The 25,713-nt window shown below is 43.8% G+C and overlaps 1 protein-coding gene across 6 annotated transcripts in view; it reads left to right on the top strand.

Annotated features, from left to right (window-relative positions):
• The window catches only part of LOC106611318 (syntaxin binding protein 5b (tomosyn)), a 49,490-nt gene that overhangs the window by 13,031 nt on the left and 10,746 nt on the right, over window positions 1-25,713 (top strand). For 3 of the 6 annotated variants that reach the window (XM_014211374.2, XM_014211376.2, XM_045723666.1), the window contains exons 3-21: window positions 2,673-2,754; window positions 3,360-3,460; window positions 4,338-4,472; window positions 6,062-6,125; window positions 6,272-6,355; window positions 9,741-9,864; window positions 10,077-10,155; window positions 10,256-10,410; window positions 10,582-10,654; window positions 10,875-11,022; window positions 11,118-11,185; window positions 12,870-12,910; window positions 13,286-13,512; window positions 14,460-14,647; window positions 14,910-15,035; window positions 20,681-20,832; window positions 25,115-25,180; window positions 25,347-25,406; window positions 25,529-25,576. In XM_014211374.2, coding sequence (XP_014066849.2) covers window positions 2,673-2,754; window positions 3,360-3,460; window positions 4,338-4,472; window positions 6,062-6,125; window positions 6,272-6,355; window positions 9,741-9,864; window positions 10,077-10,155; window positions 10,256-10,410; window positions 10,582-10,654; window positions 10,875-11,022; window positions 11,118-11,185; window positions 12,870-12,910; window positions 13,286-13,512; window positions 14,460-14,647; window positions 14,910-15,035; window positions 20,681-20,832; window positions 25,115-25,180; window positions 25,347-25,406; window positions 25,529-25,576 — 2,021 coding nt within the window. The remainder of the gene's footprint in view (window positions 1-2,672; window positions 2,755-3,359; window positions 3,461-4,337; window positions 4,473-6,061; window positions 6,126-6,271; window positions 6,356-9,740; window positions 9,865-10,076; window positions 10,156-10,255; window positions 10,411-10,581; window positions 10,655-10,874; window positions 11,023-11,117; window positions 11,186-12,869; window positions 12,911-13,285; window positions 13,513-14,459; window positions 14,648-14,909; window positions 15,036-20,680; window positions 20,833-25,114; window positions 25,181-25,346; window positions 25,407-25,528; window positions 25,577-25,713) is intronic. The other 3 variants (XM_014211375.2, XM_014211378.2, XM_014211377.2) reach the window with 1 other exon arrangement.

Genomic DNA, 25,713 nt, shown 5'->3' with positions numbered 1-25,713 from the left:
GATTCACTTTTACTTGAGTCATTTTCTATGAAGGTATCTTTTACATTTTACTCAAGTATGACAATTGGTTACTTTTTCCACCACTGGTCATCAGGGCGGAAGATAGTTTACTGGTTAGAGCGTTGGGTTAGAGCTCTAATCCCGAGCCGATTAGGTGAAATCTGTCACAATCTTCTCTTGAGCAAGGCACTTAACCCTAATAGACCCCACTGTCCGAGGGTGTCTCAGGGGGAGTGGGATATGCAAAAAAAATACACATTTCCATTTCACACCACACACTTGAACAGGGACTTGTGTGAAACAGGACAAATATAAGCACACCCAATTTGATGAAGTGACGTTATGGCCCTCTGATTAAAAGGTATTGTGATGCCCACACACAGTTGAGCCAACCTGGTTAGTGGAAGTCTGTTGGGCTGTAATGTAACCCCACCCTAGTTTGTTCAAGGCATTCAGAGGTTGTTTGATAACAGCTTTGTTAATCCTGTTCAGACATACAGATCTTATTTCGGTGTGCCTGTCAGATCCAAGCTAACTGGATACTGTAGCACTAGCATGCTTAGAAGGCCTCATCTCTGAGCGTGTCTGCCATCTGCTGCTTTCCATTTGCTTATCATGTTCACTGCCAGGTACAGTTAGGCTGAGGCTGGCAGTCAGGGTGCTTTTGTGTTCCTACTGGTCTGCCTGTTGGGCCAGCTGTCATCTTTTTGACTGGCTCTCTGTCTATGATTTTAATGTTTCTTTTTAGGTTGCCTTACTCTTTGTCCAACATATCTTTGGGTGCAGTGAAACTCCATCTTGAAATAAGGTTGAGTTGTATACATATTCAGAATGGACTAATTTGGACTATAAAATAATTTGTCTCATTAGCTTTGATAACAAGTTAACAACCCTATAGACTAATACAGGATCAAAAACAGTTGACGGAAGAGTAGTCAAGGTGTTGTCCTGGGTCTTGTTCTTCTGTGTTCGTTGTATAGACATGTTATCCTCTGGTGACTCCAGAGTATTTAGATTTACTTCCTGAAACAACTGTTTACCCAGGTAATGTTACTTCCACTCATTTCCTCATTCCGCTGTCCACCTGTCACACGGCACCTGCTCCTCCTTTCATTGGAACGGTATCATTATTCTGTTCTGTGAAATCAGCTGTCTCTCCATCTTTCTTTCTAGTGAAAAGGGGGCCATTTTGGATTCAGCCAGAGAAAGAGCGGTGACTCCACAGTAGCTCTCTGTTGCCTGGCTGCAAAAAGGGACATTGGTAGAGCAGCACCCACCACCTTATTAAATGATCCCATCTACAGAATGTCAAGAAGACGGAGGCATTCCTGCCTGGCTTCCTGCATGGCTTCCTTCCTGGCTTCCATGCTGACTGGTGCATGGTTATGAATAAATAACAGTCATTGTCCACTGGTTTTTATTTATAACTCCCCAACTCAAACGTGGTGCCAATTGTGGTGAAGGTCGACTGGACCGTAACTGTGGTTAAAGCCGACTGGACCGTAACTCTGGTGATGACCGACTGGACCGTAACTGGTGATGGCCGACTGGACCGTAACTGGTGATGGCCGACTGGACCGCAACTGGTAATGGCCGACTGGACCGCAACTGGTAATGGCCGACTGGACCGCAACTGGTAATGGCCGACTGGACCGTAACTCTGGTAATGGCCGACTGGACCGCAACTGGTAATGGCCGACTGGACCGCAACTGGTAATGGCCGACTGGACCGTAACTCTGGTGATGGCCGACTGGACCGCAACTGGTAATGGCCGACTGGACCGCAACTGGTAATGGCCGACTGGACCGCAACTGGTAATGGCCGACTGGACCGCAACTGGTAATGGCCGACTGGACCGTAACTCTGGTGATGGCCGACTGGACCGCAACTGGTAATGGCCGACTGGACCGTAACTCTGGTGATGGCCGACTGGACCGCAACTCTGGTGATGGCCGACTGGACCGCAACTCTGGTAATGGCCGACTGGACCGCAACTGGTGATGGCCGACTGGACCGTAACTCTGGTGATGGCTGACTGGACCGCAACTGGTGATGGCCGACTGGACCGCAACTCTGGTGATGGCCGACTGGACCGCAACTCTGGTGATGGCCGACTGGACCGCAACTCTGGTGATGGCCGACTGGACCGTATGAATAGATTTAGTTGTTGTGTGGAGCAGAGTCGGTCAGTGTTTTGAAAGCTGAGGGCGGGAGACAAGGGAATGCCTTGTTTTGAATGCCTTTCGAAATTCTGTAGATGGGATCATTTGATAATGTGGTGGGTCTCTCTTAAAGCTCTTTACTCTTGGGCTCAGGGAAAAGAGATCATACAGACTCATTGCTGAAGTTGAATGCAACATGGACCGTAAGCATAGGAGGATCCCTGCCCCATGTGCCAAGTCAGATACAGTCCTACCATGCCTCACGTCAATCACTGTATATCTGTATTGATCTCATGGTTTACTTAAGCCTCTGCCAGAAAGGATTGTATTTGGAATATTTACATTATTGCTGGCCTGGTGCAATGCTGTATGTGTCTTGCTGGTGACAAATCCAATGCCCCCTAGTGTGATTGATACAGTTTAGCCTATTCAAATCAAAGTCTGCTGATGATAAATGTACATACTGTCCATCTCTGTAGCATGGTCTCTTCCTTGACTGAACTGTTTAGTTTTGGCCGTGCAGGTGTGGAGTGTTACTGTCAGCATGACAGCGGTGCAGCTGTAATCCAGCTTCAGTTTCTGGTCAACGAGGTGAGTCTGGTGAAGTTGATAGAGGGCACATCTTTGCATTTTTGTTCACCCTATATCCAACTCTATGGTCCCCCTCCCCAGCAGCACTCCCTTGTGCTCTGTCGCAACAGTCTTTACTTGATTCCTTGTGTCCTCTCTTTGTTCTCGCCTCCTTCTCAAAACGCATTCGAGAAGACCGTCAGAGGGGAGGATTCTTCAGCGTTTTGAGAAGGAATCGAGGAGAAAGCCACACATTATGGAGTCGAGGAAATACTATTGAGAAAGTCCCGGATTGTATCATTGCCTTGTCTTTTCAACCTTAGTTGTCCATCCCTCAGCCAGGTTCCTCTCCCTATAGGTCTGTCTTATCGTCTCACTAGCATGCACTACAGTCAGACATTATGTCAACCATCTGTTTGACATGTGCTTTTAGTGAACACATTGTTTAAACACTAATGTAGGCTTTGTGGAAGCAAGACTCTCTGTATTTGGTTCTTTATTTTATGGACCTGATTATCTCTTAATCCGCCCTATCTCTGACCTGTCCTGTTAGCATGTTTACTGCTGTTTCTTATAGTATTACATGTGTCGAGGTCTTATAACCCTATTATAACCCCTCTCAACAGGGGGCGCTGGTGAGTGCCTTAGCTGATGACAGCGTTCACCTGTGGAACCTGAGGCAGAAGCAGCCAGCTATCCTGCACACTCTCAAATTCAATCGGGAGAGGTACGTAGGGATAATGTAAACAGTGGTGTTGTGTTGAGGTTCATTGGGGTGTTGAGGTTCATTGGGGTGTTGAGGTTCATTGGGGTGTTGAGGTTCATTGGGGTGTTGAGCTTCATTGGGGTGTTGAGCTTCATTGTGGTGTTGAGCTTCATTGGGGTGTTGAGCTTCATTGGGGTGTTGAGCTTCATTGGGGTGTTGAGCTTCATTGGGGTGTTGAGCTTCATTGGGGTGTTGAGCTTCATTGGGGTGTTGAGGTTCATTGGGGTGTTGAGGTTCATTGGGGTGTTGAGCTTCATTGGGGTGTTGAGCTTCATTGGGGTGTTGAGCTTCATTGGGGTGTTGAGGTTCATTGTGGTGTTGAGGTTCATTGTGGTGTTGAGCTTCATTGTGGTGTTGAGGTTCATTGTGGTGTTGAGGTTCATTGTGGTGTTGAGCTTCATTGTGGTGTTGAGGTTCATTGTGGTGTTGAGGTTCATTGTGGTGTTGAGGTTCATTGTGGTGTTGAGGTTCATTGTGGTGTTGAGGTTCATTGTGGTGTTGAGGTTCATTGTGGTGTTGAGCTTGTGCCTCGTGCTTATTTTTATTCTTGTTTTATTTGTAATGTAAAAGTTTTCCTTTTTGTGAGAAAATGTTTGTACTCTGGGCACCATTGGGGAATGAGACCCTGTCTCAATAGGGCTACTTGAGAGAAGGAAAAAAGTTAATAAAATAAATAAATAATCATAATTTCTGCATCCAAAATGGCACCCTATTCCCCATGTAATGCACCACTTTTGACTAGAGCCTTATGGTCCCTGGTCAAAAGAAATGCACTATATTCACAATAGGGTGTCATTTGAGAGGCACCTCTTGATTGATTCCCTTTTTGACCCTACAGGATCACGTTTTGTCACCTGCCCTTCCAGAGTAAATGGCTGTACATCGGCACAGAGAAAGGAAACATCCACATCGTCAACGTTGAGTCCTTCACATTGTCAGGCTACGTCATTATGTGGAACAAAGCCATCGAACTGTGAGTCTGCCTGTCTGCCTTATATCGGCTTGGGCTTCTACAGTATGTGTACATCCCAAATAATACCCCATTACTGTACCTATGGGCTCTGGTAAAAAGTAGTGCACTATACAAAGAATATTTGGGATGCATGTGGGTCCCATGTGGCTCAGTTGGTAGAGCATGGCGCTTGCAACGCCAGGGTTTTGGGTTCGATTACCGTGGGGGACAAGTTAGAAAAAGTATGAAAAATGAATGCACTCATTACTGTAAGTCTCTCTGGATAAGAGTGTCTGCTAAATGACTCACTACTGTAAGTCTCTGACTCACTACTGTAAGTCTCTCTGGATAAGAGCGTCTGCTAAATGACTCACTACTGTAAGTCTCTGACTCACTACTGTAAATCTCTCTGGAGAAGAGTGTCTGCTAAATGACTCACTACTGTAAGTCTCTGACTCACTACTGTAAATCTCTCTGGATAAGAGAGTCTGCTAAATGACTCACTACTGTAAGTCTCTGACTCACTACTGTAAATCTCTCTGGATAAGAGAGTCTGTTAAATGACTCACTACTGTAAGTCTCTCTGGATAAGAGAGTCTGTTAAATGACTCACTACTGTAAATCTCTCTGGATAAGAGAGTCTGCTAAATGACTCACTACTGTAAGTCTCTCTGGATAAGAGAGTCTGTTAAATGACTCTCTACTGTAAGTCTCTCTGGATAAGAGCGTCTGTTAAATGACTCACTACTGTAAGTCTCTCTGGATAAGAGAGTCTGCTAAATGACTCACTACTGTAAGTCTCTCTGGATAAGAGAGTCTGTTAAATGACTCTCTACTGTAAGTCTCTCTGGATAAGAGCGTCTGCTAAATAACTCACTACTGTAAGTCTCTCTGGATAAGAGAGTCTGTTAAATGACTCACTACTGTAAGTCTCTCTGGATAAGAGAGTCTGTTAAATGACTCTCTACTGTAAGTCTCTCTGGATAAGAGAGTCTGCTAAATGACTCACTACTGTAAGTCTCTCTGGATAAGAGAGTCTGTTAAATGACTCACTACTGTAAGTCTCTCTGGATAAGAGAGTCTGTTAAATGACTCTCTACTGTAAGTCTCTCTGGATAAGAGAGTCTGTTAAATGACTCTCTACTGTAAGTCTCTCTGGATAAGAGCGTCTGTTAAATGACTCACTACTGTAAGTCTCTCTGGATAAGAGAGTCTGTTAAATGACTCACTACTGTAAGTCTCTCTGGATAAGAGAGTCTGTTAAATGACTCTCTACTGTAAGTCTCTCTGGATAAGAGAGTCTGTTAAATGACTCTCTACTGTAAGTCTCTCTGGATAAGAGCGTCTGTTAAATGACTCACTACTGTAAGTCTCTTTATAAGAGCATCTGCTAAATGACTAACATGTCCAATGTCTTAGTTAGAAGTCTGTGAAAGACGGTGTTTATTATTCTGCTGTGTTATGCCCTTGACAGCTTGGGAAGTTGGTATGGAAATCAGGAAGAAGAAGTTAAGGACATAAGAATGTTGCATTGTTTGATTCACACAGACGGTAGAAGCCAAGAATGTTAAGAGTGAGGCTGTTCCCTCAATCTCCCTGTTCCCCCTCAGGTCCTCCAAGTCACACCCTGGGCCTGTGGTCCACATCAGTGATAACCCCATGGATGAGGGAAAGGTAGGAACTTTCCAAAGAACCATCAATCAATCAATCAATCAATCATTCATTCCAGAGCTTCAGAACATTGCTGATTATTTACGACATGCTTCTAAAAATCCAATTCTCTAAAAGGAAAATAATCATGTTGCTTGTTATTGTGGCAGATTTTGATTGGATTTGAATGTGGGACCGTGGTGTTGTGGGATCTGAAATGCAAAAAAGCTGACTACCGCTACAATCATGATGAGGTAAGGCATCTTTCTGTGGCTGTCGGTTCCTGTGGGGACTGACTGGGGAGAGGGGGACTTACATTTAGAAATGAAATACACAGTGAATTATTATGTTCATGATTTGACATACTCCTCTATCGATCTTCACTGCAAAACATTGCAATTCAGCGTATACATTGGAAATGTATCAATGCATTTGTAAGCAATGGATATTATTGTTTTGCAGACTGATTATGTAACACTCTATTGGAAAAATAATGTGTTAAGAGATCTCCTTGTCTGAAAGTCTTGAGATCCACATCACAACTTGCTGTTATTATTTCCCTCTTTAAGTGAGTTTCCTGATCCACTATGAAGCAGCCACTCAGTACACACCGTGTTTCTTCTTCTCTCTGTGTATCTTTATCCCCAGGCTATCCACTCAGTACACACTGTGTTTCTTCTTCTCTCTGTGTATCTTTATCCTCCAGGCTATCCACTCAGTACACACCGTGTTTCTTCTTCTCTCTGTGTATCTTTATCCCCAGGCTATCCACTCAGTACACACCGTGTTTCTTCTTCTCTCTGTGTATCTTTATCCTCCAGGCTATCCACTCAGTACACACTGTGTGTGTTCTTCTCTCTGTGTATCTTTATCCTCCAGGCTATCCACTCAGTACACACTGTGTTTCTTCTTCTCTCTGTGTATCTTTATCCTCCAGGCTATCCACTCAGTACACACGGTGTTTCTTCTTCTTTCTGTGTATCTTTATCCTCCAGGCTATCCACTCAGTACACACGGTGTTTCTTCTTCTCTCTGTGTATCTTTATCCTCCAGGCTATCCACTCAGTACACACGGTGTTTCTTCTTCTTTCTGTGTATCTTTATCCCCAGGCTATCCACTCAGTACACACTGTGTTTCTTCTTCTCTCTGTGTTATCTTTATCCTCCAGTCTATCCACTCAGTACACACTGTGTTTCTTCTTCTCTCTGTGTATCTTTATCCTCCAGGCTATCCACTCAGTACACACTGTGTTTCTTCTTCTCTCTGTGTATCCGCTAAAGGACTACAGGTTGACACGGGAGTGAAAATTCATACCGGTCTTGTCCTGTCAGCATTTTTCCCGTACTGTCCTGATCCCGCAACAGTTCTATAACCCCGGAACTTTCCTGTCCTGATAAAAATCACTCCCCTCCTGTGCTGATTTTTATGTGCAGAAATAACTTCCTCCGTTAGCTGCTCGTCTGTCTGTCCCCCGCTCTGCATGTGAGTAACCATAGCAACTGCTCCGTTTGGCTGCTGCTCACTAATCACCAAACAGTAGCCTGCCCCGAACACACAGCTGATAACATGTAGATTTTGGCAATGAAGGCAGGCCTCTTCTACTTACTCAGAGTCAGATGAACTCATGATATGGACATGTGTAATTGTGTACAGTACCAGTCAAAAGTTTGGACACACCTACTCATTCAAGGGTTTTTCTTAATTGTTTTTTACTGTTTTCTACATTCTAGAATAATAGAAGACAACAAAACTATGAAATAACACATATGGAATCATGTAGTAACCAAAACAGTGTTAAACAAATCAAAATATATTTGAGATTCTTTGAAGTAGCCACCCTTCGCCTTGATGACAGCTTTGCACATGCTTGGTATTCTCTCAACCAGCTTCACCTGGAATGGTTTTCCAACAGTTTTGAAGGAGTTCCCACATATGCTGAGCACTTGTTGGCTGCTTTTTCTTCACTCTGCGGTCCTTCACTTTTCCTTCACTCTGCGGTTGGGTGATTGTGGAGGCCAGGTCATCTGATGCAGCACTCCATCACTCTCCTTGGTCAAATAGCCCCTACACAGCCTGGAGTTGGGTCATTGTCTTGTTGAAAAACAAATGATAGTCCCACTTAGCGCAAACCAGATGGGATGGCGGATCGCTGCAGAATGCTGTGGTAGCCATGCTGGTTAAGTGTGCAGTGTCACCAGCAAAGCACCATCACACTTCCTCCATGCTTCACGGTGGGAACCACACATGCGGAGATCATCCGTTCACCTACTCTGCGTCTCACAAAGACACAGCGGTTGGAACCAAAAATCTCAAATGTGGACTCATCAGACTAAAGGACAGATTTCCACCAGTCTAATGTCCATTGCTCATGTTTCTTGGCCCAAGCAAGTCTCTTCTTATTGGTGTTCTTTAGTAGTAATTTCTTTGCAGTAATTCGACCATGAAGGCCTGATTCACGCAGTCTCCTCTGAACAGTTGATGTTGAGATGTGTCTGTTACTTGAACTCTGTGAAGCATTTATTTGGGCTGCAATTTCTGAGACTGTTAACTCTAATGAACTTATCCTCTGCAGCAAAGGTGACTCTGGGTCTTCTATTCCTGTGGTGGTCCTCATGAGGGCCAGTTTCATCATAGTGTTTGATGGTTTTTGAGACTGCACTTGAAGAAACTTTCAAAGTTCTTAGAATTTTCCGTATTGACTGAACTTCATGTCTTATAGTAATGATGGACTGTCATTTCTCTTGAGCTGTTCTTGCCATAATATGGACTTGGTCTTTTACCAAATAGGGCTATCTTCTGTGTACCACCCCTACCATGTCACAACACAACTGATTGGCTCAAATGCATTAAGAAGGAAAGAAATCCCACAAATTAACCTTTAACAAGGCACACCTGTTAATTGAAATGCATTCCAGGTGACTATCTCATGAAGCTGGTTGAGAGAATGCCAAGAGTGTGCAAAGGGTGGCTATTTTGAAGAATCTAAATTCTAAAATATATTTTGATTTAACACTTTTTTGGTTACTACATGATTCCATATGTGTTACTACTATTATTCTACAATGTAGAAAATAGTAAAAATAAAGAAAAACCCCTGTGAGTTGGTGTGTTAAAACTTTTGACTGGTACTGTCTCCGATTGCATTTTGAAGGAACAACTAGGCTTGACCGGTAACGTTGTTGGTAGTAGAACAGCTAGCTATGCCGCTTCAGGGCGCTTGTCCCGCTCTCCGGTTGGTATTTGATTAAACCGCTGCCGCGTACTTGGTTCCTTCATGCCAAAGACAACTCTGGCAACTCTGGCATCTGTAAAGTAGTGACTGGCTACAACTGGAGCGAGGAGCGAGAGTGAGCCAACGGAAGGGGAGAAATTACCATATGTTTTTAAAATAGATTTTAATGAACTATAATAGGCCTACACAGTGTATTTTGTTTTTATGAAATGCTCCACACATTACATATTTCTAACCCCCCCCCAAAAAAAACACCCCCCACTCCTTTCATAATTATTTGTGTACTGCTGCCCATTCCTGTGGACGTTCGATCCTGTCCCATTGTGTTCTGCACTTGACTCTAGAACTTCACTCCCATTCCTGCCAGAAGACCCGTGTCAACCCTTAGTATCCTCCCCTCCTCCAGGCCATCCACTCAGTAGCCTGGCACCATGAGGGAAAACAGTTCACCTGCAGCCACTCAGATGGAACTCTGACCACATGGAACGTACGCGTTCCCGCCAAGCCTACAATCACCATCACACCACACGGTAGGTTCTGATGCACACACAGATAACAATGGTCTCAGGAAGACAAAGATGGATGGAAACAGCACAACATACGAAAGCATGCCCAAATTAGTCAGATAATAGACTATGGGTACAATATGTTAATGTATGCTTTTAAATGCATGTGTTTAGTACAGTTGTATTTATCAGTGTACAGAACATTTATTTTTTTTCTCTGCAAAATTCCCTCCCAGGTAAGCAGCCCAAGGATGGAAAGAAGCCAGAACCATGCAAACCTATCCTCAAAGTGGAGTATAAAACAACTAGAGCTGGGTGAGTGACTGTTTGTCCTACTAAACAATCATCCATAAAGGCTTGACCATGTGATCTGTCTAGGTCATTTATTGAATGAATGTCTTTATTTCAAATCCAGGGATGCCTTCGTGGTCATGTCTGGAGGCCTGTCCTATGACACGGGGTGCAGGAGGTCCTGTCTGACGGTGATGCATGGGAAGAGTACTGCCGTCCTGGAGATGGACTATCCCATCGTTGACTTCCTCACGCTCTGTGAAACACCATATCCTAATGGTAAGTTACAGTATTATAGCACTGTTACGGAAACACCATATCCTAATTGGAAATTCAGTTTGAAATACAGCTTATGCTTCCATATCTAACACTGTCATAAGGATTTTTTTTTTTTTATCAAGACATTTGAATGTTGTTTTTTTTACAACCTTTTTTGCTGCTTCCTCACAGATTTCCAGGAGCCTTATGCTGTAGTTGTCCTCTTGGAAAAGGATTTAGTTGTCATCGACCTTGAACAAATTGGGTGAGTCTTGTAGTTACAATATGCTACATTATGCTTACTAATGCTGGCACAATACATGGAACGATGTCCTGCTGTTAGCTAACTTCAGTAGTAGGTTAGAGGGGTTGGAATAAAAGCAGATGACAAGTTTCCATTGGACATCTGTGTACGTTAGACAATAAAGTCATCTTCTGAATCTCAGTGTCTTACAACCACAGCTTTTCTCCCTTTTGATTGACAGGTACCCAATATTTGAGAACCCGTACCCTCTGTCGATCCACGAGTCTCCAGTGACGTGCGTGGAGTACTTTGCTGACTGCCCTCCTGAACTCATACCTGCACTTTACTCTGTGGGCTCCCGGCAAAAGAGACAGGGTTACAGTAAGAAGGTAATGTGTCCCACTTAAAAAAAAAACTGTTCTAGAGTAAGTAGTTCTATATTTTGATTATTGTTGTGTAGTAAAGGCCTTTTTTGTATTTCCAGGAATGGCCTATAAGTGGTGGTAACTGGGGCCAAGGCACACTGAGCTACCCTGAGATCATCGTCACTGGGTGAGTACCTACCGAACACCTGAAGGCTGAAACACAACCATAGAAATCCTATAGTGCACTTCTATATGTAAGTATTTCGAAGTGTGCACAACACTTACCTAACATAAACTGTATTACGATTATGTACAGTGCCTTCGGAAAGTATTCAGACCCCTTGACCTTTTCCACTTTTTTCTACGTTACAGCCTTATTCAAAAATGGATTAAATAAAAAAGAAATCCTCAGCAATCTACACACAATACCCCATAATGACAAAGCGAAAACAGGTTTTTAGAGATTTTAGCAAATATATTAAAAATAAAGAACAGATACCTTATTTCCATGAGACTCGAAATTAGGCTCAGGTGCATCCTGTTTCCATTGATCATCCTTGAGATGTTTCTACAACTTGATTGGAGTCCACCTGTGGTACATTCAATTGATTAGATATGATTTGGAAAGGCACACACCTGTCTATATAAGGTTGTTGACAGTTGACAGTGCACGTCAGAACAAAAACCAAGCCATGAGGTTGAAGGAATTGTCCGTAGAGCTTCGAGACAGGATTGTGGGGTACAAAAACATTTCTGCAGCATTGAAGGTCCCTAAGAACACAGTGGCCTTCATCATTCTTAAATAGAAGACGTTTGGAACCACCAATTCTCTTCCTAGAACTGACCACCCTGGCAAACTGAGTAGGGGAGAAGAACTGGGGAGAAGAGCCTTGGTCAGGGAGGTGACCAAGAACCCGTTGGTCATTCTGACAGAGCTCTAGAGTTCCTCTATCCAGGACAACCATCTCTGCAGTACGCCACCAATCAGGCCTTTATTGTAAAGTGGCCAGATGGAAGCCAATTCTCTGCAAAAGGCACATGACAGCCCACTTGGAGTTTGCCAAAAGGCACCTAAAGACTCTCAGACCATGAGAAACAAGATTCTCTGGTCTGATGAAACCAAGGTTGAGTTCTTTGGCCTGAATGCCAAGTGTCACATCTGGAGGAAACCTGGTACCATCCTTACGGTGAAGCGGCAGGGACTGGGAGACTGGTCAGGATCGAGCCAAAGATGAATGGAGCAAAGTACAGAGAGATCCTTGATGAAAACCTGCTCTAGAGCACTCAGGACCTCAGACTGGGATGAAGGTTCACCTTCTAACAGGACAACAACCTAAGCACACAGCCAAGACAACGCAGAAGTAGCTAAATGTCCTTGAGTGGCCCAGCCATAGCCCGGACTTGAACCCGATCGTACATCTCTGGAGAGACCTGAAAATAGTTGTGCAGCGACACTCCCCATCCAACCTGACAGAGCTTGAGAGGATCTGCAGAGAAGAATGTGGGAAACTCCCCAAATATAGGTGTGCCAAGCTTGGACTATCACACCCAAGAAGACTCTAGGCTGTAATCGCTGCCAAAGGTGCTTCAACAAAGTACTGAGTAAAGGGTCTGAATACTTATGTAAATGTGATATTTCAGTTTGTTATTTGTAATAAATTAGCAACATTTTCTAAAAACCTATTTTTGCTTTGTCATTATGGGGTGTTGTGTGTCGATTGATGGGGGGGAGATTTAATCAATTTAAGAATAAGGCTGTAACGTAACAATGTGGAAAAAAGTCAAGTGGTCTGAATACTTTCCGAAGGCACTGTATTTACGATATGTTTACCAACAAAGCTGATCCCATTTTTCTTCTTTGCAATGAACAGACATGCTGACGGATCAATCAAGTTTTGGGATGCTTCTGCAAGTGAGTATGCTGTTTAATTTGATTCCTTCAATATATAATTGGCTGAAATAAGAATACCACAATGGTTCGTCCCTTTTGTGAAGAAATGTAATTAATTTGTATACAGTATGTAGAGCCAATCATACCTGTAGATCAATGCTCATAGTTCATTATAATATATGTTAACATGACATTTTATTCATTTAGCAGATGCTCTTATCCAGAGCGACTTACAGGAACAATTAGGGTTAAGTGCATTGATCAAGGGCACATGGACCGATTTTTCACATAGTTGGCTCTGGGATTTGAAACAGCGACCCTTTCAGTTACTGGCCCAACGCTTTTAACCACACTAGACTAACTGCCACCCCTATTGTCCCCCTTCCTCTGTCCTAGTAATGCTCCAAGTACTGTACAAGCTGAAGACTGCCAAGGTGTTTGAGAAGGCTCTGAAGGGCGGTAAGGAGGAGAAGCCGAGCACAGAGATAGTGGATGAGGATCCCTTTGCCATCCAGACCGTGTCGTGGTGCCCAGAGAGCAGGATGCTGTGTGTGGCCGGAGTCTCTGCCCACGTCATCATCTATAGGTTCAGCAAACAGGAAATAACCACAGAGGTGGTGCAGGTAACCAGTTTCAATATTCTGTTTATGCAGTGTTTTGTATAATATGTGTACCGTATTATAATGTAAACAGTTTCTCAATATTATATCAATGCAGTGTTTTGAGTATAGGTACTGCACACTAGGATATTTCTCGATGTTGTATCCATGCAGTGTTTTGAGTATACACTGAGTGTACAAAACATTATGAACACCTGTTCTTTCCTTGACATGGACTGACCAGGTGGAAGCTATGATCCCTTATTGATGTCACTTGTTAAATCCTCTTCAATCAGTGTAGATGAAGGGGAGGAGACAGGTTGAAGAATGATTTTTAAGCCTTGAGACAATTGAGAATGTGCCTTTCAGAGGGTGAAGATGTGTCTTTGAACGGGGTATTTTAGTAGGTGCCAGGCGCACCGGTTTGTGTCAAGAACTGCAACGCTGCTGGGTTTATCACACTCAACAGTTTCCTGTGTGTATCAAGAATGGTCCACCACCCAAAGGACATCCAGCCAACTGGACACAACTGTGGGACGCATTGGAGTCAACATGGGCCAACATCCCTGTGGAACGCTTTCAACACCTTGTAGAGTCCATGCCCCAATGAATCGAGGCTGTTCTGAGGGCAAAGGGGGGTGGGGGGTATGGGGTGCGCAACTCAATATTAGCAAGGTGTTCCTGATGTTTTGTATACCAGCGACGTGAGGGTGTGTACTGTACCAGCGACGTGAGGGTGTGTACTGTACCAGCGACCTGATGGTGTATACCAGCGATGTGAGGGTGTATACCAGCAATGTGTTTTTTACCTGACTAATCAGGAATTCCTTATTTTCTGGCATTGATAAATTGATAAATCATTTAAAAAATAAATTCCTAATTTATTTTATTGACCTTTTTATTATCGTTTTCCAGATGTTCCCCAGCTATTAGTCTTTCTGTTTCTAGGTATTATTACTCTCTCTCCTCAGCTGTTGGAGGTGCGTATGCAGGGCGAGCTGAACGATGTGGATTCTCCAGACCCAGCAGGAGACCATCCTCCCACCCCCTCTACCCCAGTACCCCCCTCCTCCTCCAGCCCCACCCAGGAGGGAGAGCCCCCTGAGGCCCAGCCCTTCACCTCTGATGACGGGTCCAGAGATAACGTACCATGCCTCAAGTATGGACCACCAGACAGTGCATGTTCTTCTCCTGCCAGGCATTGACATTTTCTATTGTAGACTTCAAAACTCCAGTATTCTGTTACAAGAAGTGTCATCCATGAAGAAAAGACAAGATAATGATAAGTAGGCTATTTGTATGTAAGATTAATGCACATACAAATGCATTATAAACAGTGAACAATAGGTGATGGTGTAGCAGTGTGTCTAGGTACAGTAAGGACTGTTCACTGCATATTGTCTGGTGTGTTGTGTCTGCAGGGTCCGGAGCGCCCCTCTGAAGCAGTCTCCTGGTTACCAGGTGGAGCTGGTCATTCAGCTGGTCTGGGTTAGTGGGGAGCCGCCGCAGCAGATCACCAGCCTGGCCGTCAGCTCGTCAGACGGACTGTAAGTCCGCCTGTCCGTCCGTCCGTCTGTCAGCATGAACCTCTGCTCTCTTCATGGTCAAGGTGTACATGAGACACATCACCTACAGCTGTATTCATGCAGTGAGCAGAGATCACAGACAAATGGAATATAGTGTAACTCGGGGCATAACATTTACTTTTTGGTCCATCAGGACAAAAAAATCTACCAGCCGCTCAGATGTTTTACCAGCCAAAATATTTTTTTCCTGCTAAAATTAGACCAACAAAACACACAAAAAAAGGATGAGCATGCTTTGTAATGTTTCTAAAACAATACATGTATTACTAGTATGAAGTAATGTGGTATATTGCTTAATTACATTTTTATTAACCAAAATATCACAGGTGAGACAAAAATGTTCACCTGCCCCTTTAAGGGCGTGAGTTTACCGCGGTAGCGCGACTCCAGTCATGTTTGTGCCTGTGAGATTGAGTCTGACTAATAGAGGCGTTGTCTTCTCTTCCCTAGCAGTTGAACCTCAAACATATAAATACGACCTAGCTTGTGAACAAAACAATGTAACTAGCCAAGAAACACAAGGACAAAGTCTCACTTCAGTAGACTTTTGTTTCAAGTAAATTAGACCAACTTTTATGCCTGCTTCTAAATGAATCTTTCACTCAGCTCTTCACTTGCCACAGCTATGGAGCGAGATGCATGCCAAAAGGTTGGGATAGGATAGTAAGAAAATCCATACAGAAGTTGTTAGGATCGTAAGAAAAGCCATGCGTGAAACGTAAACGTGAAATTGAATCTGTGAACATACAAACACCATGTTACAATTACGGATGAACATTTTAGACTTGAACAAATCTAGTGTTGCAATTCTGACGTACAATAATACCTTTCAGAGTTTTGGAAGTTTTACCTCACCAACAAACAAAAAAACGTACACAACCGGCCTGTGTAGAAGTAAGGGAAACCGGAAAGAGGCATCTTGCAAGTTTTCAAGTTAAAAGTCTCCATTCTCTCGTACTCCTCAGTTGAGTTTACTTTACATTTAGGTACAGTGAGGGGGGAAAAGTATTTGATCCCCTGATGATTTTGTACATTTGCCCACTTACAAAGAAAGGATCAGTCTATAATTTTAATGGTAGGTTTATTTGAACAGTGAGAGACAGAATAACAACAACAAAATCTAGAAAAACGCATGTCAAAAATGTTATAAATTGATGAGGGAAATAAGTATTTGACCCCCTCTCAATCAGAAAGATTTCTGGCTCCCAGGTGTCTTTTATACAGGTAACGAGCTGAGATTAGGAGCACACTCTTAAAGGGAGTGCTCCTAATCTCAGTTTGTTAGCTGTATAAAAGACACCTGTCCACAGAAGCAATCAATCAATCAGATTCCAAACTCTCCACCATGGCCAAGACCAAAGAGCTCTCCAAGGATGTCAGGGACAAGATTGTAGACCTACACAAGGCTGGAATGGGCTACAAGACCATCGCCAAGCAGCTTGGTGAGAAGGTGACAACAGTTGGTGCAATTATTCGCAAATGGAAGAAACACAGAAGTACTGTCAATCTCCCTCGGCCTGGGGCTCCATGCAAGATCTCACCTCATGGAGTTGCAATGATCATGAGAACGGTGAGGAATCAGCCCAGAACTACACGGGAGGATCTTGTCAATGATCTCAAGGCAGCTGGGACCATAGTCACCAAGAAAACAATTGGTAACACTCTACGCTGTGGAGAACTGAAATCCTGCAGCGCCCGCAAGATCCCCCTGCTCAAGAAAGCACATATACATGCCCGTCTGAAGTTTGCCAATGAACATCTGAATGATTCAGAGGACAACTGGGTGAAAGTGTTGTGGTCAGATGAGACCAAAATGGAGCTCTTTGGCATCAACTCAACTCGCCGTGTTTGGAGGAGGAGGAATGCTGCCTATGACCCCAAGAACACCATCCCCACCGTCAAACATGGAGGTGGAAACATTATGCTTTCAGGGTGTTTTTCTGCTAAGGGAACAGGACAACTTCACCGCATCAAAGGGACGATGGACGGGGCCATGTACCGTCAAATCTTGGGTGAGAACCTCCTTCCCTCAGCCAGGGTATTGAAAATGGGTCGTGGATGGGTATTCCAGCATGACAATGACCCAAAACACACGGCCAAGGCAACAAAGGAGTGGCTCACGAAGAAGCACATTAAGGTCCTGGAGTGGCCTAGCCAGTCTCCAGACCTTAATCCCATAGAAAATCTGGGGAGGGAGCTGAAGGTTCGAGTTGCCAAACGTCAGCCTCGAAACCTTAATGACTTGGAGAAGATCTGCAAAGAGGAGTGGGACAAAATCCCTCCTGAGATGTGTGCAAACCTGGTGGCCAACTACAAGAAACGTCTGACCTCTGTGATTGCCAACAAGGGTTTTTCTGGATTTTGTTGTTGTTATTCTGTCTCTCACTGTTCAAATAAACCTACCATTAAAATTATAGACTGACCATTTCTTTGTAAGTGGGCAAACGTACAAAATCATCAGGGGATCAAATACTTTTTCCCCTCACTGTAGCTAATGTAATGGGTTTGTTTACCAGCGCAAGTCTAGATAACACCAGCTGAATTATGCCTACAGTGAAGTTTCAATCTGCTAGTTGTATCTCTACAGCATGGGCATATCTCTGGGTGACGTGGACATCCTCATGCATGCACCTTATCAAAATATGACTCAATATTGCACCATCCCATTCTCTGGAGTCAGCCTGCAATCATAACCGGTAGGATCTAACAGGAATAATGAATCATAACCAGTAGAATCTAACAGGAATAATGAATCATAACCAGTAGAATCTAACAGGAATAATGAATCATAACCAGTAGAATCTAACAGGAATAATGAATCATAACCAGTAGTATCTAACAGGAATAATGAATCATAACCAGTAGAATCTAACAGGAATAATGAATCATAACCAGTAGAATCTAACAGGAATAATGAATCATAACCAGTAGAATCTAACAGGAATAATGAATCATAATAATAGCTGTTTGGTGAATCTATTAATTATTTATGACCACTGGAGTCATCGCCACTCAACATATTTTATATAGACTATTTTGATATTTATTTCATCACTCAAAATCGTTCATATTCTGTAGGAGAGGTTAATATGAATGTAAAATAATTTGACATGATTTATATGAACAGGGTCATGAACATATGGACTTTGAAATGAACAAGAGGTTAAACGTAGGCTAAGTCTAGCATAAGGTTACTCCCACACTTTACAATAACTCTGTTGCAGTGGTCTTAGGTAGTCTCCAGGACTATTTGCCTACTAGCCAAATAAAGTGCCTAGCATGCATGATGTGTGCAACTCGTCATTCCAACATATTTGAACATTTCATTCAATCTTCAGTATGTCACCCATTCAGTAATTAGTCTGAGTTGCAATAAGAACTACATCAAAGAGAACAGAACAGTCTTATTATTTTGCTTACAGTGTGTGTATTCAAAATGGATCTAAATTCTTAAGTTCTTTAGCCTATCACTTTCATAATTCAATGTTTAATTTAGGCCTATCCAAATAAAAAATAGGGCTTTCATTTTTTTTTTTGTACTAGGCTAGTCTCGTGGTTAGAGTGTTGGGCCAGTAACCGAAAGGTTGTTGTATCGAATCCCCAAAATGACAAGGTAAAAATCTGTCGTTCTGCCCCTGAACAAGGCAGTTAATCCACAGTTCCCCGGTAGGCCGTCATTGTAAATAAGAATTTGTTCTTAACTGACTTGCCTAGTTAAATAAAGAATTTAACTAGGCAAGTCAGTTAACAATAAATTCCTACACTGGCCAAACCCGGACGATGCTGGGCCAATTGTGCGCAGCCCTATGGGACTCCCGATCACGGTCAGTTGTGATACAGCCTGGATTCGAACCAGGGTGTTTGTAGTAACGCCTCAAGCACTGAGATGCAGTGCCTTAGACCGCTGTGCCACTCAGGAGCATTGCAATTAGGATATCATTTTGGGTACTGGTGTCTTGTGGAATAATTTCAGAACTCTATTTGTGTTTTGTAACAGTTTTTATTTTAGGGCTCCTCTTAAAAAGAGACCCCAGCTCACAGGCCTCTAAATATAGCCTCTAAATAAATTTTAAACAAAATAGTTGAAGCATGTGCAGTGGCTGATAGGGATTTTATTTACCTTTTATTTAACTAGGCAAGTCAGTTAAGAACAAAATTCTTATTTTCAATGACGGCCTAGGAACAGTGGGTTAACTGCCTTGTTCAGAGGCAGAACAATAGATTTTTACCTTGTCAGCTCGGCGATTCAATCTCGCAACCTTTCGGTTACTAGTCCAATGCTCTAACCACTAGGCTACCTGCCGCTCCTTGAATAGTCTATAGATAGTCTTGACCATTGGGACCCCTTGGCTAGTTTGCTCAGGACAGGTTATAGCCAAGACTTAACCAATATGTAGTTTTGTGTCATTTATTGATATGGATATAGCTTCTGTGTGATGGGGTTGTGCAACGTAAATGGCTATAACTAGCCTCCATACAGAGTGGAATTCACTAGTACAACAGTCAAAAGGCCTAATATAAGGCCTACGGTCCGTGCTCCCAAATACTGGGAAAAGTGTGATTCATTAGGTTACATGATCACCACAGTAGCCCCACACGGCTCTAAAAATGAATGATGAAATGATATGGCCATTAAATAACACACAACAGCATGGTCTATTTAGATAGTGGAATAGGCCCAGCCTAAATCATATTTACTTTCTATTTTTCAGCTCAGGCGGTTATTCTAGACAAGGCTCTTCTGTGTCTTTATCATTCTCACACAAGTCATTTGCTGAAGGCCCAAGCCCATACTACGCCATCTACTGGTATAACGTCGTTATTGAATGCATTTCTAAAACAAGCTCTAGACTTTTATTTTGGAAATGAAACCTGAAGCTGCAAAGCAACTCTAACGTCTGGGTTAGAGTTGCTTGATAGACAAGCTACGTTCGGTTTATGTCCTTTGCAGATGCCACATTACTGACAAAAGTTTGTACGTATAAAAAAGATCTGTAACCAAGTGAAGGGAGAAGTAAAGTGTGTTTACAAATCTAATTTAACGTTTACGTTTAGTGTTTCACACATGGCTTTTCTTACAATCCTAACAATTTACTTATGGATTTTTTTACGATCCTAAGGAAACATACGTTCAACCTTTTTGTCAGCGATCTCGCTCCATACACGTCCCCCAGCCAGGCAGTGTTGCAGGGGGAGGTGGAATTAGGCTATATAGGATTTGTAGTTTTTTGACTTTGTGCAATGAATTTATCAGCTATGAAACAAAACGGCAGAAATAATTTGAAAACAGCTACTGCAGCATTTATTTTACTATAAATGTGATCATACATGACTTTTTTTTTTTAAATGAACAAATGCTCATGAAATGCTCGCACTGTGGAGCCCTGACCACAAGGCAACATGGCTGGTGAAATAGACATCTTACCCACAAATGCCAAAATCTACCTGCATTTGGCAGGTGGCGGGTGTTAAGTTTAGGCCCTGCTGTAACTGCATCGAAGGCTTTATTGGTTGCATGTAGGTCTAAAAACAGTTTGTGTTGTTTCTAAAACTGCAGGTGACCCGAGTTCAGTAAAAATGATTAACCTTCTCTTTTCTTCCCACAGGGTGGTGTTTGGCAACAGCAGCGGTCTGGCCGTCGTGGACTACCTTCAGAAGAGCCTCCTCCTGAACATGAGCACGTCAGAACTGTACAGTCCCTCAGACCCCTACCAGAGACAGCCTCGGTCGCCTCGCAAGACACGACAGCCATCTGGAGGTGAAGGGCTCCCTGCACGCTTTCACATCTTAATGTTCAGTTGAGTAGGCTAAGGCATGTAGCTATGTTCCCCGAATTAAAGGAAGTATGTTCACACAGAATGTAGTGTCAAAAAGACCACAATATCTTCCTTGTGTTTTTTAAAATGCAGTAGCAGGGGAAAACAACTGAAGTATTTTCCCTAGAACCCCTACCTAATAGTATCATGAAAGTGATTAGTGTAGTAGTGTGTTGTCAAGTGAGTTGTAGTGTGGACTGAAAGGTATTGATAGTCCAGAGTATAGAATGAGAACACAACTACTGTATATAATGTAGATCTCTATGGTCCAGTGTATGCCTGACCTATTAAAGCCAGTAAGCTAGCTAGAGGAGCAGGCCTCATTCTAGGCTTGGGTGGTAACCAGATTTTCATGTCGTCATACAGTCCTTCTCTCATCTCGGGATTTACAGTATTATCGACATAGCACACAAGGGGGTGATTAAAAACGCAAAAGCCCATTGGTCCTCTATTACCAGAATGCTGACAAAATTAGCACAAACTAATAGCGAAATCGCATAAATGCTAACGAGCGAAAACAAGCAAACTCATTTTAAAGACAGGCAAATCCAGCTCATAAAGTTATACAAGCATAGCTAGTAGCACTACCAAATGTCATTTTCATTGAGTGTAGACATTTACAAGCGAAAGTGAACGAGATAAACGGTGCAAATGAACAAACGTGATGCATGCTTTGCTGAAGGAAGAGCAGCATGTGTACATGGAGCAGAGGGGAGAAGAATAGAGAAGGAAGAATAAGGCCAGTAGGAAGCACAGGGAAAAAATGGCAGCTGTACAGAACTCATTCAGAGCTCTTTGACTTCTGGCTGAAAGCCATTATAAGATATTTGATAGCAAACATTTAGTAGTGATTTGCATACAAGTGTACATGACCTCACAACAGAGTTGCTGATAGATATAGAATGCTATGGACTCAGCCGCTTCTGCTTTCTCCATTGGGCAATTTATAAACAAACACGTGACTGGCTCAACTGTTCTGGGGAACTACAGTAAACTTCATAATGCAAAATAATCTCCTAGGTGTAATGAAGAACAGTCTGCTTTATCTCCTAAGGTATTGCACAAGTTGACTGCCCGTATTAACTTAAAAAGTAGCTACAAATATTAAAACTTATTGGAAACTTTTTTCAAAATTCCCCCGGTATACTCTATATACAGTATACCACCCAAGCCTACCTCACATGCTTGGCAGACAGTTTGGCTTCACACCCATGAGTGCCCCACCCCCCGCAGTAGCATTTTTCTCTCAACGGGGGCATCGCTGGTGGACTGTCCATCTGTTCAGTGGGACTGTGGAAGCCATAGAGAAACATCCTCATCATGACTGGGCTCTGTCTGTGCCGTGTTCTGTCTGCCGTGTTCTGTCTGTGTCCCGTATTCTGTCTGTGTCCGTGTTCTGTCTGCCGTGTTCTGTCTGTGTCCCGTGTTCTGTCTGTGCCGTGTTCTGTCTGCCGTGTTCTGTCTGTGTCCCGTGTTCTGTCTGTGCCGTGTTCTGTCTGTGCCGTGTTCTGTCTGTGCCGTGTTCTGTCTGTGTCCCGTGTTCTGTCTGTGCCGTATTCTGTCTGTGCCGTGTTCTGTCTGTGCCGTGTTCTGTCTGTGCCGTGTTCTGTCTGTGTCCCGTGTTCTGTCTGTGTCCCGTGTTCTGTCTGTGTCCCGTGTTCTGTCTGTGTCCCGTGTTCTGTCTGTGCCGTGTTCTGTCTGTGCCCGTGTTCTGTCTGTGTGCCGTGTTCTGTCTGTGCCGTGTTCTGTCTGTGTCCCGTGTTCTGTCTGTGCCGTATTCTGTCTGTGCCGTGTTCTGTCTGTGCCGTGTTCTGTCTGTGCCGTGTTCTGTCTGTGCCGTGTTCTGTCTGTGCCGTGTTCTGTCTGTGCCGTGTTCTGTCTGTGCCGTGTTCTGTCTGTGTCCCGTGTTCTGTCTGTGCCGTGTTCTGTCTGTGTCCCGTGTTCTGTCTGTGCCGTGTTCTGTCTGTGTGCCGTGTTCTGTCTGTGTGCCGTGTTCTGTCTGTGCCGTGTTCTGTCTGTGCCGTGTTCTGTCTGTGCCGTGTTCTGTCTGTGTCCCGTGTTCTGTCTGTGCCGTATTCTGTCTGTGCCGTGTTCTGTCTGTGCCGTGTTCTGTCTGTGCCGTGTTCTGTCTGTGTCCCGTGTTCTGTCTGTGCCGTGTTCTGTCTGTGTCCCGTGTTCTGTCTGTGTCCCGTGTTCTGTCTGTGTGCCGTGTTCTGTCTGTGCCGTGTTCTGTCTGTGTCCCGTGTTCTGTCTGTGTCCCGTGTTCTGTCTGTGCCGTATTCTGTCTGTGCCCCGTGTTCTGTCTGTGTCCCGTGTTCTGTCTGTGTCCCGTGTTCTGTCTGTGCCGTATTCTGTCTGTGCCCCGTGTTCTGTCTGTGCCGTGTTCTGTCTGTGTGCCGTGTTCTGTCTGTGCCGTGTTCTGTCTGTGCCGTGTTCTGTCTGTGCCGTGTTCTGTCTGTGCCGTGTTCTGTCTGTGCCGTGTTCTGTCTGTGTCCCGTATTCTGTCTGTGTCCCGTATTCTGTCTGTGCCGTGTTCTGTCTGTGCCGTGTTCTGTCTGTGTCCCGTATTCTGTCTGTGCCGTATTCTGTCTGTGCCGTATTCTGTCTGTGCCGTGTTCTGTCTGTGTCCCGTGTTCTGTCTGTGCCGTGTTCTGTCTGTGTCCCGTATTCTGTCTGTGCCGTGTTCTGTCTGTGCCGTGTTCTGTCTGTGCCGTGTTCTGTCTGTGCCGTGTTCTGTCTGTGCCGTATTCTGTCTGTGCCGTGTTCTGTCTGTGCCGTGTTCTGTCTGTGCCGTGTTCTGTCTGTGCCGTGTTCTGTCTGTGCCGTGTTCTGTCTGTGCCGTGTTCTGTCTGTGCCCGTGTTCTGTCTGTGCCGTGTTCTGTCTGTGCCGTGTTCTGTCTGTGCCCGTGTTCTGTCTGTGCCGTGTTCTGTCTGTGCCGTGTTCTGTCTGTGCCGTGTTCTGTCTGTGCCGTGTTCTGTCTGTGCCGTGTTCTGTCTGTGTCCCGTATTCTGTCTGTGCCGTGTTCTGTCTGTGCCGTGTTCTGTCTGTGCCGTGTTCTGTCTGTGCCGTGTTCTGTCTGTGCCGTGTTCTGTCTGTGTCCCGTGTTCTGTCTGTGTCCCGTGTTCTGTCTGTGCCGTGTTCTGTCTGTGCCGTGTTCTGTCTGTGCCGTGTTCTGTCTGTGCCGTGTTCTGTCTGTGTCCCGTGTTCTGTCTGTGTCCCGTGTTCTGTCTGTGCCGTGTTCTGTCTGTGTCCCGTATTCTGTCTGTGCCGTGTTCTGTCTGTGTCCCGTGTTCTGTCTGTGCCGTGTTCTGTCTGTGCCGTGTTCTGTCTGTGCCGTGTTCTGTCTGTGCCGTGTTCTGTCTGTGCCGTGTTCTGTCTGTGCCGTGTTCTGTCTGTGCCGTGTTTGGAGTGCCCTGCTTTTTGCTTCAGCTGGTTCAAAGTCAATGTACATTTTGGAGCACTGTACACAAACACATTAGAGTAGGGCTTCATTCTTGTTGTTGCTTCTGACTGCCATGTCATTTCTGTCACCATACATGCTATCTCTCTCTGTCTTGCCATACTTCCTCTTATGCTCTTTCTTTATCTTGCCATCCTACCACTCATATTTCTCATTGTGGTCATTCATGTCATCCTTGGCTTAGTGAGCCTCCAGGGGCTCAGCAGGACTGGGTTCAATAGTGCTCTTCAGTCATGCCTTGACTCAAATGTGGATAACTAAGCCTACAATTTCAATTCACTCACAAATCCAGTCATCTTGTCGCAATTTGATTTACCGTAAAAATGGGTGAATTAATTTGTTTAATGTTTAATTAATTAGTCTCAAAAACGGTGGTATTGTTTTTAAACCCATACATACTGATCTGCAGTACTATTGGAGTGAATGCAGTTTCTAGCCTCAGTGTTCCTTTGCTTTTTTCTATTCTTCTGATTCACTATTATTGTTTTGTCTCACCTATTTTCTACTGTTGATCTCTCTCTATGGCCTTGTAAAGACAGACATTCCGCCTGTGACGTCTTGCATGTCCCGCCTTTCTATATTTTATACGTCTATGAAAAAGACCTATCATTCTTCTAACTCCCGTAAGTCATCTCATGTTTATCACAATGTTTATTGTCTTCTCTTTCTTTCTCTTCAATCTGCCTCTCACTGTTTGTTTCGTGTCTGTTCCACATCTCTGTGATAATATCACATTGGTCTAAGACATGTCTGTTCTCCACAGCTCTCAGTGATCACAGCGATGGAAACAATGTTTCAGAGGAGAAAAGCAACAAATCACCAACGTCAGGTAACATTTAATTCTCCATTACTGCATAATACAAAACGCAATCTATCTTTTTCTTGAGAAAGTACAAAAAGGACATGTTCGATATACATGTTTATCCATTTAGCTGCTTTTCAGTATCAAGGAGTGTTGAATGAGTTGATGTCCACTGAAGTGTTGTTGTCACCAGGCTCAACGACACCCACCAATTCAGACGATGAACACAAACAGAAAAGGTTTATAGAAATGGGTACTGTATTACATTGATAAATCAAAAACATCTACAGAGCTTCATTCTTCCCAAACGTTCTGGCCGTCGGAAATGCAATGTAATTTTACATTTGCCTTTGTCTTTTTAAAACACATTTGCAGTGAAGTCCAAAAGCAGGCGCTTTTCCAAGACGGTTTCCAATGACTTTGGTAGTGTATGATCCTAGTGTTATAAACTCTACTGCTTTCTCTCTCTCACCGACTTCACTGGGCTTCTAACCAAGGCTATGCCCTAATCCAACATGGCCGACCTCACTGGGTTTCTAAACAAGGCTGTGTCCTAATCC

The sequence above is a fragment of the Salmo salar genome, chromosome ssa09 (assembly GCF_905237065.1).
Source record: "Salmo salar chromosome ssa09, Ssal_v3.1, whole genome shotgun sequence".
Classification (NCBI taxonomy): domain Eukaryota; kingdom Metazoa; phylum Chordata; class Actinopteri; order Salmoniformes; family Salmonidae; genus Salmo; species Salmo salar.
Note: the sequence above shows the minus strand (reverse complement) of the source record. Positions and strands in the feature narration are given on the sequence as shown.